Consider the following 14419-nt stretch of genomic DNA (forward strand, 5'->3'; position numbering starts at 1 on the left):
AGGGCAAGTGGTTAACTGAAATCATATATACTTTGTATCTATCTCCTGTCTGATCGATGTTTATAAACAATGTTACTTTGTATCTCTCTATCTCCCGTCTGATCGATGTTTATAAACAATGTTACTTTGTATCTCTCTATCTCCCGTCTGATTGATGTTTATAAACAATGTTACTTTGTATCTCTATCTCCCGTCTGATCGATGTTTATAAACAATGTTACTTTGTATCTCTCTATCTCCCGTCTGATTGATGTTTATAAACAATGTTACTTTGTATCTCTCTATCTCCCGTCTGATTGATGTTTATAAACAATGTTACTTTGTATCTCCATCTCCCGTCTGATCGATGTTTATAAACAATGTTACTTTGTATCTCTCTATCTCCCGTCTGATCGATGTTTATAAACAATGTTACTTTGTATCTCTCTATCTCCTGTCTGATCGATGTTTATAAACAATGTTACTTTGTATCTCTCTATCTCCCGTCTGATCGATGTTTATAAACAATGTTACTTTGTATCCCTCTATCTCCTGTCTGATCGATGTTTATAAACAATGTTACTTTGTATCTCTCTATCTCCTGTCTGATCGATGTTTATAAACAATGTTACTTTGTATCTCTCTATCTCCCGTCTGATCGATGTTTATAAACAATGTTACTTTGTATCTCTCTATCTCCCGTCTGATCGATGTTTATAAACAATGTTACTTTGTATCTCTATCTCCCATCTGATCGATGTTTATAAACAATGTTACTTTGTATCTCTCTATCTCCCGTCTGATCGATGTTTATAAACAATGTTACTTTGTATCTCTCTATCTCCCGTCTGATCGATGTTTATAAACAATGTTACTTTGTATCTCTCTATCTCCCGTCTGATTGATGTTTATAAACAATGTTACTTTGTATCTCTCTATCTCCCGTCTGATCGATGTTTATAAACAATGTTACTTTGTATCCCTCTATCTCCTGTCTGATCGATGTTTATAAACAATGTTACTTTGTATCTCTCTATCTCCTGTCTGATCGATGTTTATAAACAATGTTACTTTGTATCTCTCTATCTCCCGTCTGATCGATGTGTATAAACAATGTTACTTTGTATCTCTATCTCCCGTCTGATCGATGTTTATAAACAATGTTACTTTGTATCTCTCTATCTCCAGTCTGATCGATGTTTATAAACAATGTTACTTTGTATCTCTCTATCTCCCGTCTGATCGATGTTTATAAACAATGTTACTTTGTATCTCTCTATCTCCCGTCTGACTGATGTTTATAAACAATGTTACTTTGTATCTCTATCTCCCGTCTGACCGATGTTTATAAACAATGTTACTTTGTATCTCTATCTTCCGTCTGATCGATGTTTATAAACAATGTTACTTTGTACCTCTCTATCTCCCATCTGATCGATCTTTATAAACAATGTTACTTTGTATCTCTCTATCTTCCGTCTGATCGATCTTTATAAACAATGTTACTTTGTATCTCTCCATCTCCCGTCTGATCGATGTTTATAAACAATGTTACTTTGTATCTCTCTATCTTCCGTCTGATCGATCTTTATAAACAATGTTACTTTGTATCTCTCTATCTCCCGTCTGATCGATGTTTATAAACAATGTTACTTTGTATCTCTATCTCCCGTCTGATCGATGTTTATAAACAATGTTACTTTGTATCTCTCTATCTCCCGTCTGATCGATGTTTATAAACAATGTTACTTTGTATCTCTCCATCTCCCGTCTGATCGATGTTTATAAACAATGTTACTTTGTATCTCTCCATCTCCCGTCTGATCGATGTTTATAAACAATGTTACTATGTATCTCTCTATCTCCCGTCTGATCGATGTTTATAAACAATGTTACTTTGTATCTCTCCATCTCCCGTCTGATCGATGTTTATAAACAATGTTACTTTGTATCTCTCTATCTCCCGTCTGATCGATGTTTATAAACAATGTTACTTTGTATCTCTATCTCCCGTCTGATCCATGTTTATAAACAATGTTACTTTGTACCTCTCTATCTCCCGTCTGATCGATCTTTATAAACAATGTTACTTTGTATCTCTCTATCTTCCGTCTGATCGATCTTTATAAACAATGTTACTTTGTATCTCTCCATCTCCCGTCTGATCGATGTTTATAAACAATGTTACTTTGTATCTCTCTATCTCCCGTCTGATCGATCTTTATAAACAATGTTACTTTGTATCTCTCTATCTTCCGTCTGATCGATGTTTATAAACAATGTTACTTTGTATCTCTCCATCTCCCGTCTGATCGATGTTTATAAACAATGTTACTTTGTATCTCTCTATCTTCCGTCTGATCGATGTTTATAAACAATGTTACTTTGTACCTCTCTATCTCCCGTCTGATCGATGTTTATAAACAATGTTACTTTGTATCTCTCTATCTCCCGTCTGATCGATCTTTATAAACAATGTTACTTTGTATCTCTCTATCTTCCGTCTGATCGATGTTTATAAACAATGTTACTTTGTATCTCTCCATCTCCCGTCTGATCGATGTTTATAAACAATGTTACTTTGTATCTCTCTATCTTCCGTCTGATCGATGTTTATAAACAATGTTACTTTGTACCTCTCTATCTCCCGTCTGATCCATGTTTATAAACAATGTTACTTTGTATCTCTCTATCTCCCGTCTGATCGATCTTTATAAACAATGTTACTTTGTATCTCTATCTCCCGTCTGATTGATCTTTATAAACAATGTTACTTTGTATCTCTATCTCCCGTCTGATCGATCTTTATAAACAATGTTACTTTGTATCTCTATCTCCAGTCTGATCGATCTTTATAAACAATGTTACTTTGTATCTCTCTATCTCCCGTCTGATCGATGTTTATAAACAATGTTACTTTGTATCTCTATCTCCCGTCTGATCGATGTTTATAAACAATATTACTTTGTATCTCTCCATCTCCCGTCTGATCGATGTTTATAAACAATGTTACTTTGTATTTCTATCTCCAGTCTGATCGATGTTTATAAACAATGTTACTTTGTATTTCTATCTCCAGTCTGATCGATGTTTTAGAAGACAATGGGGGTTGATTTACTCAAATTGGAACATTCATCATCTGGCGCAGCTCTGCGTAGCAACTTCCTTTTTTTGTCAGAGCTTAACTGAACAATCTGAAGTTCGAAGCTGGTTGGTTCCTATGCAGAGCTGCCCCAGATTTTGCACTCTCCAGTTGTAGTAAATCAGCCCCACATGTCAGTCTTTAGTACAGCAGCTTCTGTATTTACTACACAACGACATTTCTGTGACAGTTGAAGTATGATGGGATGTGAGATGGGGGTGGGGGGCAGAAGGATCACAAGTACCACGCATGCCATGTATTCTTCCAGGAGGTTCTTTGATGTGTGTGGAGTACAAATCGGTTATGAAGCGGGGAGGTGATTATCTGGTTTCTGGTTCCGTCTCTCATTCTGTTCTCTTTGATTCCAGCTGCCGTTCCATCCGTCTCCAATCACTCTCTGTCCTGGAGGTGAGTATCTCTTCCATCGGTCTCCAATCACTCTCTGTCCTGGAGGCGAGTATCTCTTCCATCGGTCTCCAATCACTCTCTGTCCTGGAGGCGAATATCTCTTCCATCGGTCTCCAATCACTCTCTGTCCTGGAGGCGAGTATCTCTTCCATCCGCCTCCAATCACTTTCTGTCCTGGAGGCGAGTATCTCTTCCATCCACCTCCAATCACTCTCTGTCCTGGAGGCGAGTATCTCTTCCTTCCGCCTCCAATCACTCTCTGTCCTGGAGGTGAGTATCTCTGCCATCTGCCGCCAATCACTCTCTGTCCTGGAGGTGAGTATCTCTTCCATCCGTCTCCAATCACTCTCTGTCCTGGAGGTGAGTATCTCTTCCATATGTCTCCAGTCACTCTCTGTCCTGGAGGTAAGTATCTCTGCCATCTGCCTCCAATCACTCTCTGTCCTGGAGGTGAGTATCTCTTCCATATGTCTCCAGTCACTCTCTGTCCTGGAGGTGAGTATCTCTTCCATCCGTCTCCAATCACTCTCTGTCCTGGAGGTGAGTATCTCTTCCATCCGTCTCCAATCACTCTCTGTCCTGGAGGCGAGTATCTCTTCCATATGTCTCCAGTCACTCTCTGTCCTGGAGGTAAGTATCTCTGCCATCTGCCTCCAATCACTCTCTGTCCTGGAGGTGAGTATCTCTTCCATATGTCTCCAGTCACTCTCTGTCCTGGAGGTGAGTATCTCTGCCATCTGCCTCCAATCACTCTCTGTCCTGGAGGTGAGTATCTCTTCCATATGTCTCCAGTCACTCTCTGTCCTGGAGGTGAGTATCTCTTCCATATGTCTCCAGTCACTCTCTGTCCTGGAGGTAAGTATCTCTGCCATCTGCCTCCAATCACTCTCTGTCCTGGAGGTGAGTATCTCTTCCATATGTCTCCAGTCACTCTCTGTCCTGGAGGTAAGTATCTCTTCAGTCCACCATCTAGTCCAGCCATGGATGCAGCCCAACTGGAAGGGGAATGTCTCTGACATAAAATGGTGGATAGTAGAAAGTTCTGGTGGTGGACAGGGAAGGGCAGAAGGTGGACAGAGTGGAGGAATGAATGGGGGAACTATTATTATACAGGATTTATATAGAGCCAACAGTTAGCACAACGCTTTACAATATAGAGGGGGGGGGGGCAGTACAGGCACCATACAGAAGGAATGGGAGGGCCCTGACCATAGAGCTTACAATCTAAAGGAAGGGGGAGGTGGTGTAAAAGGTGATAGCTACAGGGGAGGATCTGATGGAGATGGCAAAGCACAGTTAGGTGGAGAAGGCCTCCCGGAATAACTGAGTTTTCTAGGATCACCTAAAGGCGGACAGGATGGAAGCTGACCAGACTGCTGTAGGGAGTTCCAGAGGATGGAAGAGGCTCTGGAGAAGCCCTGAAGGTGAGCATGAGAGGAGGTAACAAGGGAGCTATAGAGCAGGAGGTCTTGGAAGGAGCAGTGAGGATGAGTTGGGATCTTGAGATGAGACTGGTGATGTATCTGGGGTCCTGTGTACTCCGCTACTGTCTATAGCCCCTGTATTTCTCCATTATATCCCCACTATATTGATCCCTTGTCTTCTCACATCCCCTTCTCAGGAATATCGGGGTTTCCTGCTGTCTTGGTGTCATTCCTCCTATGGTGGTGAAACTGGTAGCCATCCTGGTGATTCTCACTGTCAAGGTGTCCGGCTTTGTAAAGAGAAGATCCTCATCAGTGGAGGAAAGTCCATGCCAAGCACAGTCAGGTAGTACGACGCCGGGAAATACATGCCGATGTTTAGCTGGGTTCCCCTATAATATGGTTTTTATGACCAGTTTGACCAGTAGAGCTGTTATTTTTCCACTTCCTTTAGCAGGGTGACAACGCTGTCTGTTCTGCAGTGAAATGGCACCATAGCGTTGTCACCCTGTGTTCTGGGGAAGCTTAGATGGACATGGTTGGGAAAAATACGGAATAAAACCTTCTAAGGCAATCTACAGAAAATACCAACCAATATTGCAGCTTTACCAAACAAAAATATTAACCGCATAAGGAACATCAATGTACATTTTCCTGCAGGCGGGCAGACCTTCTATATTAGATCACACACAGTACATGTACACGATCCAGCATTTCCGGGTAGAGGGCGTGTGCACACCCCAACCTGATCTGGGCTGTCATTCAGTGCAGCCAGGGCTGGTGCTTCCAAAAGGGCAAATTAAGCGGCTGCCCAGGGCACACTGCCAGGCCGGCACTCTCTCTGTGTGGGATGTGGCCATGTCATGAATGATCCTTCAGCTGAGGGGAGGGGTGGCAGAGGGGAGGAAGAAAGGACAGAGGAAGATTCCCTGTGTCTGGGGCCAGTGTAGCAGCTGAGCTGCAGCTCCTTCCAGTGTTCCTCTCAGACTCAGTCCCTTATTGCAAGCCAGATGGTGGCTGCTGATCATTGTGGAGTTACAGCACTTCTCATCCCATCCATCAGTGGAGGCAGAGCTGCACCTGCGGAGGAAGGTAAAGTCTGACTCTGATGTCTCGTGTCTGTGTGAGTGTGACCCGGCCGGCCATCACATGTGCAATGTGTCGGTGAGTGATGACATCATCACCATCCCCCAGCCTGCTCTTCTAGTGCCTGCTGATCTGTGTCAGTGAGTGATGACATCATCACCATCCCCCAGCATGCTCTTCTAGTGCCTGCTGATCTGTGTCAGTGTTGGTGGTGGTGTGTTGTGTCGGATCTGTCACTGTGTGGGATCACTCAGTTCAGCTGTCTGCTGTCACAGTGTTTTACCTCCCCCCATTGCCTGGGGAATTCCATTCTGGGATCTGTCAGAGTGCGGATCCATCATCCTCCACTCACTGCAACTCCCCCGGCCACAGAGACAGTCCGTCCGGGACATGGAGTTTGTCTGTAATATTGGTGCTGGTGGCATCTTACAGCACTTATTTTTGCAAATTAAAAGAAATGTAGCAGTTTCCTTTTTTAGTTGACTTAATATTTTCTACTGTTTTTTAATAAATTTGGGGGTTTTTTTGGGGTTTTTTTTTTTGGGGGGGGGGCACAAGTAGGTGGTCTTGCCTAAGGCGCAAAATAGTCTAGCCCTGAGTGCAGCAGAAGACAGTCAGCAGGTCCCGGCCAATGATGGTTCCTCTGCTCCTGCTGCTCCCACCCTCTCCTCCTGTGTCTGCCCCACCCTCTCCTGTGTCTGCCCCACCCTCTCCTGTATCTGCCCCACCCTCTCCTCCTTTGTCTGCTCCACCCTCTCCTTTGTCTGCCCCACCCTCTCCTCCTGTGTCTGCCCCACCCTCTCCTCCTTTGTCTGCCCCACCCTCTCCTTTTTCTGCCCCACCCTCTCCTCCTGTGTCTGCCCCACCCTCTCCTGTGTCTGCCCCACCCTCTCCTGTATCTGCCCCACCCTCTCCTCCTTTGTCTGCTCCACCCTCTCCTGTATCTGACCCACCCTCTCCTCCTTTGTCTGCTCCACCCTCTCCTTTGTCTGCCCCACCCTCTCCTCCTGTGTCTGCCCCACCCTCTCCTCCTTTGTCTGCCCCACCCTCTCCTTTTTCTGCCCCACCCTCTCCTCCTGTGTCTGCCCCACCCTCTCCTCCTTTGTCTGCCCCACCCTCTCCAACTGTGTCTGCCCCACCCTCTCCACCTGTGTCTGCCCCACCCTCTCCGCCTGTGTCTGCCCCACCCTCTCCTCCTGTGTCTGCCCCACCCTCTCCTCCTGTGTCTGCCCCACCCTCTCCTCCTGTGTCTGCCCTACCCTCTCCTCCTTTGTCTGCCCCACCCTCTCCTGTGTCTGCCCCACCCTCTCCTCCTGTGTCTGCCCCTCCCTCTCCTCCTGTGTCTGCCCCACCCACACTCTCTGGCAGTGTTGTGAAGGTACATCCACACCCACCTGATATCACAAGGGATGTCGATCGTCTCTTGTGATGGCAATAAAGCTGATAAAAAATAAAAAGAGACAGTAAAAAAAAAGTTTTAAATAAAATAAATAAATAAAAATAAAGCGCTCCAAACGCCCGTGCTCATGTGCAAATGCGAACACATGCACATGTGACATATTGACGCACACGTCAGAGCCAGAGCAATAATTCTAGTACCAGACCTCCTGTGTAACTCTAAACAATAAGGGCTTTTAAAGTGTTGCCTACGGAGATTTTTAGGTACCCTAGTTTGGCACTATTCTGCAGGCATACGCCCCGTGTTACGTATCTAGTAACATCATCTTTTATATGTTACCAAACAATTGGGTATTATATTGTGTTTGGTGTACTAATTAAAGTGTATATTTTCCTAAAAATTTGCGTTTTCAAGAATGGCTGCACTAAATATTGTGCGACATCAAAAATTGCAATGGCCGCCATTTTGTTCTTTAGGGTCTCTGCTTTCAATATATGTATAATGTTTGGAAGTTCTAATTTCCTGGGAACTTCAATGGAATATTTACAGTTTAAAGAGAACCTTATCCGCAGTTTCCCGACGATTGGAGTAACTCTGCCGGATCTGGGGACCTCTGAGGCTCAGGTACCCAACACCATTAATTATCCCTTACATTCCCCTAACCTGTGACCTGAACATAACGCTTAATTCTGCAAATCCAACTCAGACATTATCCTGACCCCAAAGGTTGACGTGTAACAATAAATTCAAATCCATAATACGGGGTAAGCGGTTACATTTTCTATGCATTTAGAGGAATGCTGGGGGATGGGGGTCTGTACATTTTATAACAACTTTATTGATTCCAGTACAGGAAGGCCCTCAAATTTAGCCCTTAGTATCTGCAGGACAGAAGAAAGTGAGGGTCTAACCCATGAGAGATTCTCCTCACATTTTAAACACCCCAATGTTCCCTCTCCCTGTCCTCTCCACCCCCCGAGTTCCTTGTCTATAAGTGTACAGGAAGTACCTTTCCCCCTTTTACTGGCTCCCCTCTCCAATAATTTTCTGAAATTGTTTTCTCTCATCAGATATGGAAATGGAGAAATCCGCACACCGGGCAAGGAGCAACGTCTACAATAAGGTGAGACCTCCATCGATGCAGCCAATCAGCAGTCGGCTTGTCTCTAATAACAGAACAATATAAAATGGAAAAAAGCCTCTGCCTGGTTATGTGGCCAAATTTACTGAATTTGTCTCTTTTATTATTCTAAGCTTGGGTGAATAATTTGAAGTAAACATTGCTGGTTAACGAATTCAGGAATCACTTGACCTGTTTCCTCACAGAGCCCTATTGATTAATCTCATAGACAGCAATTACTCTGACCCGTGCCATGGCTGTCAGATCTCCAATCCAGGCCTGGTATTTACTAACACTCATATACTGATAAGACGCTTACAGGTGATTCTCATGAAAGGTCAACGAGGTCCACAGATTAAAAGGAAAGTGTCCATAAAAGGAGAACTCACATTATATATAGAGCTCAGAATGAAAAAGATCCTTGCGAGATATACACAACCACAACATGACCTTCACCATGTATGCCAACCATGGCCTTCACCATGGCTGCCAACCATGGCGTTCACCATGGCTTCCAACCATGGCCTTAACCATGGCTTCCAACCATGGCCTTCACCATGGCTTCCAATCATGGCCTTAACCATGGCTTCCAACCATGTCCTTCACCATGGCAGAAAAACCATGGCCTTCACCATGGTGGACAACCATGACCTTCACAGTGGCTGCCAACCATGATCTTCACCGTGGCTTCCAACCATGACCTTCACCGTGGCTTCCAACCATGACCTTCACCGTGGCTGCCAACCATGATCTTCACCATGGCTGCCAAACATGGCCTTCCCCATGGCTGCCAAATATGGCCTTCACCTTGGCTGCCAAACATGGCCTTTACCATGGCTGCCAACCATGGCCTTCACCATGTATGGCAACCATGGCCTTCACCATGTAGGGCAACCATGGCCTTCACCCTGTAGGACAACCATGGCCTTCACCATGTATGCCAAACATGGCCTTCACCCTGTAGGACAACCATGGCCTTCACCCTGTAGGACAACCATGGCCTTCACCCTGTAGAACAACCATGGCCTTTACCCTGCAGGACAACCATGGCCTTCACCCTGCAGGACAACCATGGTCTTCACCCTGCAGGACAACCATGGCCTTCACCGTGTAGGACAACCATGGCCTTCACCATGTAGGACAACCATGGCCTTCACCATGTAGGACAACCATGGCTTTCACCATGTAGGACAACCATGGCTTTCACCATGTAGGACAACCATGGCTTTCACCATGTAGGACAACCATGGCTTTCACAATGGGGTTCACAGCAATAACTCACCAAATACTGTCAGACAAATCTAAATGGGACTTTTTAATTCTCAAATAGAATCTTTTTTTTCCTATTTTAATAAAGTTTTCACATAAAAATCAGATATCACTGTAGCTGATTCAGAGTGTCCATCCATCAGAGGAACCTCCCAGTCTGCCGTATGACTCAAACATACATCTGGGTATTGTACACAATGAATATATAAGATCACTTCAAGATGTCATAGGATGGTTCACAGATGGGGAGAAGATCACTTCTTGACACATTTCATGAAGTTCTGTTCATCAGAAGGATATAGGAGGTATTATTACTAAATTATGGGGTCCATGCCAGAGCTTCTGTATGTGGCTTTAATAAAGTATATGGTACTATCTCTATCTGGACTGTCTTTCTTTTGATGGTTCCACTGCACATTGTTCTTCATTGGAGACACTTACCAGAGAAGGACAGACTGTATATGCTATGGAGGATCTGATAATCCAACAAACCAGAAACCTCCATTCCATGTGGGAATGCAGAGGTCCGGATGGTCCATTCAGGAGATGCATATAATAAGTCATAGGGACCTTGTATCATTGGAAGTCACAGAATCTGGAGGGTTATACCTGTGAGCTCCACGGTGAAGGACAATATCTCACAAGGATCATTCTTGTCATTACACAATCTGAATGTACATTGGACTGTATATCGGCCTCTTATATCTGCAGCTGATTAAGGAGTATGAGGAGCACAGACTTTGTTATGAAACTGTTTTGTTCACAACAACCAGATTGATCCCTATGGATGCAGCTGTTCCCCAACCATGTAAATCCTAACAATGAGCTCCTCCTTTTTGTCTGTTAAATTTCCCATTGGAAACATTCTGTTTGTTCCATAAAATCCCAGTTGGTCCTGCCAGAAATCCAGTGCTATAGTAATTTCCTGTGCACCGCAGAGCCCCTCCCTTCGTGGTATGGAAATCAGGAGAGAGGGCAGACCTGTAGTCCTATCTTGTTTCTGTTGTCCTGATACAATACAGTGATTGTTGTCAAGTGACCGTTGTCACCCTAGGAAGGAAATGTGTTACTGGCTGGGTCACCACGTGAAAATATAGAGGAAAATCCTGAAAAAAGAAAACAAATGCAGCCAACACATCTAAGTTGTTTTTGAAATGATAGTTTGTATCTTAGCTATATATTCTTTGAACTAAACATCATTCAGTAGATAGCAGTAATATTTCAAATTAAAACATTAGATTGAGACTTACAGAGGGAGGGGAGGAATCGATGCTCTACAGGGGCTGACTCATTCATTGTGTGTAAATTTCACCTTCAGCTATTGCACTCTGTATACAACAGATTATTTTTTCAGCAGGAAGTGAGGAGAGACCCCCCTCCCCACATTGTTAATGAGCCAAATTCCAAATTGATCTGATTTTAGTCATTCCTCTTTCATCACCTAGCCTGCTGTAAGGAATGGAAGGGAGATTCTGGCTACTACAGGCAACACAGACAGTTCATATTTCAGAAATAAGGTGGTAGTCACTGTCAAGGAAGATTATAGGATTGGAATGCTTCTTTTCATTCTCAGCTTAGAATTTCTTACATGTTCTTCGTATGTACACTGCCTTTGTTTGATCTCCTGTGTATGAATCTCAGGATTTTATCATAGATATTTATTTCCAGGTGACAGAAGATCAGAAGTTTACCGAGGATGCAGAAGATGACCCGGATCTGATCTATGCGAATATGGAGGTGGCCCAACGTCATGATGTGCACACGTCCACCTGCTAAGCAGAGAATATTTTATGATAATACCAGAATATTTCCTTGACAGCTGAGTATGTTCAGAAGGCTCCACACAACATGAAGGACATCATCCATCCTCTTCATCCATCATCACCCCGTTATGTGACCATTTAGGATTTTACATTCTTGGACCTTCATTTCAGTTCTCTTCTTTCACTAAAAAAAAGTCATTTTTATTTTTAAATGCAGAATAACAGAATGTGACAATTATTTGTACTGGGTGTAGCAACCCTTGGAAATAATGATCGAGACTCAGGGAGGTTCATACAGGCTCCTCCAGTTTTTTATCTCAATAATTCTAATTAGGAACATTCACTGAACAACATGAAAACTATCAAATATAAAAGGTCCAACAATAAATGTAAAATGAATAATTTGAACAGAGAACAGCAGTAAATTTCCCAGAAACATAATTCACAGCTCTGAAATCCATATCATACAGGACACCAGGGATGGGTCCTTCATGGGGGATATGTGTCTCCATCATTTGGGTTGAGTCCCTTCAAGAGGGATGAAAAGAAGAACTGTAGAATACTCAGGGATTCTCACCCTTGCGAGATGAGGGGTTCCAGGGTGATGCGGTAAGGAGAGAAAAGGGATTTGCAGCTTTCCCAGACCTGTAAAGTCCTGATATGGGATCCGGAATGCAGAGGATGTGATAGATTTTGGGTGGGGAATAGCCTCAAACCCTGATTACAGGTTTTTTGGTCCTGAAAGGGTTAACCCACCTGCAAGAGAGGCCTGAAAAGGGCAGGAAGCCATTAGCAGTTGTCCTGAGGGTGTGGTGTAGAGCAAGGAGCTGTGTACTGCTGAGCAGGGGCGGACTGACAACTCATGGGGCCCCCGGGCAATAGGGGATCATGGGGCCCCTGTGTCCTTGCCCACACTCAAACCAAACCCAAAAAAGCCTATGAAAGGTACCATGGACATCTCATGGGGCCCCCTACTGACCCCGGGCCCTCGGGCGGTGCCCGAGTTTCCCAATGGTCAGTCCACCCCTGCTGCTGAGGCTGCAAGATACAGTTGAGCTGCGGTGACTTTGCTTCTTCTGGAGAAGTTAGGGACTTTAAATCCTGCGTGGGAAATGGTTCTGCTGGCGGTGAGCTGAGGATGTGATAAATACCAGAAGATGATGGATTGTTTTGTTTTGTTCATGCTGAAGGAAGCCATTTTGTTTTGCCTGTTTTTTCTGCTTTTTTTTCTTAAACACATGACTGCTTGTTTTTACCAACACTGGTGATGTGGACTCCCCAAATATCACAATATATACATATATAAACTGTATTGCCAAACGTATCGAGCCAGCCCTCCCAATCATAGGATTCAGGCGTTCCCATCCCCTCCATATCATGTGATTCAGACGTTCCCATCCCCTCCATATCATGTGATTCAGGCGTTCCAATCCCCTCCATATCATGTGATTCAGGCGTTCCAATCCCCTCCATATCATGTGATTCAGGTGTTCCAATCCCCTCCATATCATAGGATTCAGGCGTTCCCTACCCCTCCATATCATGTGATTCAGACGTTCCCATCCCCTCCATATCATGTGATTCAGGCGTTCCCATCCCCTCCATATAATGTGATTCAGGCGTTCCCATCCCCTCCATATCATGTGATTCAGGCATTCCAATCCCCTCCATATCATGTGATTCAGGCATTCCCATCCCCTCCATATCATGTGATTCAGGCGTTCCCATCCCCTCCATATCATGTGATTCAGGCGTTCCAATCCCCTCCATATCATGTGATTCAGGCGTTCTCATCCCCTCCATATCATGTGATTCAGGCGTTCCAATCCCCTTCATATCATGTGATTCAGGCGTTCCAATCCCCTCCATATCATGTGATTCAGATGTTCCAATCCCCTCCATATCATGTGATTCAGGCGTTCCCATCCCCTCCCAATCATGTGATTCAGGCGTTCCCATCCCCTCCATATCATGTGATTCAGGCGTTCCAATCCCCTCCATATCATGTGATTCAGGCGTTCCAATCCCCTCCATATCATGTGATTCAGGCGTTCCAATCCCCTCCATATCATGTGATTCAGGCGTTCCAATCCCCTCCATATCATGTGATTCAGGCGTTCCAATCCCCTCCATATCATGTGATTCAGGCGTTCCCATCCCCTCCATATCATGTGATTCAGACGTTCCCATCCCCTCCATATCATGTGATTCAGGCGTTCCCATCCCCTCCATATCATGTGATTCAGGCGTTCCAATCCCCTCCATATCATGTGATTCAGGCGTTCCAATCCCCTCCATATCATGTGATTCAGGTGTTCCAATCCCCTCCATATCATGTGATTCAGGTGTTCCAATCCCCTCCATGGACACAGGTGTATACAATCAAGCCCCTAGGCATGCAGACTGCTTCTACAAACATTGGTGAAAGAATGGGTCGCTGTCAGGAGCTCAGTGACACCAAGCGTGGTCCCGTGATAGGTGGCCACCTGGGCAATAAGTCCATCCGTGACATTTCCTGGCTACTAAATATTCCACGCTCAGCTGTTAGTGGGATTATAACAAAGTGGAAGCAACTGGGAACAACAGCCACTCAGCCACAAAGTGGTAGGCCACGTCACATGACAGGGCGGGGTCAGCGCATGCTGAAGCGCACAGTGCGCAGAAGTCGCCAACTGTCTGCAGAGTCAATAGCTAAAGACCTCCAAACTTGGTGTGGCCTTTAGATGAGCCCAACAACAGTGCGTAGAGAGCTTCATGGAATGGGTTTCCATGGCCGAGCAGCTGCATCCAAGCCTTCCATCACCAAGTGCAATGCAAAGCGTCGGATGC

General features: G+C 44.6%; 1 protein-coding gene across 1 annotated transcript in view; it reads left to right on the forward strand.

Moving 5' to 3' along the window:
- LOC149450255 (uncharacterized) overlaps nucleotides 1-11984 on the forward strand; it is a 36181-nt gene extending 24197 nt beyond the window's left edge. Inside the window, exons 5-8 of the mRNA XM_089692149.1 lie at nucleotides 3490-3529; nucleotides 5151-5299; nucleotides 8509-8561; nucleotides 11496-11984. Of these exons, the coding sequence (XP_089548275.1) occupies nucleotides 3490-3529; nucleotides 5151-5299; nucleotides 8509-8561; nucleotides 11496-11603 (350 nt within the window). The 3' untranslated portion in view covers nucleotides 11604-11984. The remainder of the gene's footprint in view (nucleotides 1-3489; nucleotides 3530-5150; nucleotides 5300-8508; nucleotides 8562-11495) is intronic.
- Nucleotides 11985-14419: the final 2435 nt, after the last annotated feature.

This window comes from Staurois parvus, unplaced genomic scaffold (genome assembly GCF_062004578.1).
Source record: "Staurois parvus isolate SC_StPar_1 unplaced genomic scaffold, SC_StPar_1.0 ptg000577l, whole genome shotgun sequence".
NCBI classification, from domain to species: domain Eukaryota; kingdom Metazoa; phylum Chordata; class Amphibia; order Anura; family Ranidae; genus Staurois; species Staurois parvus.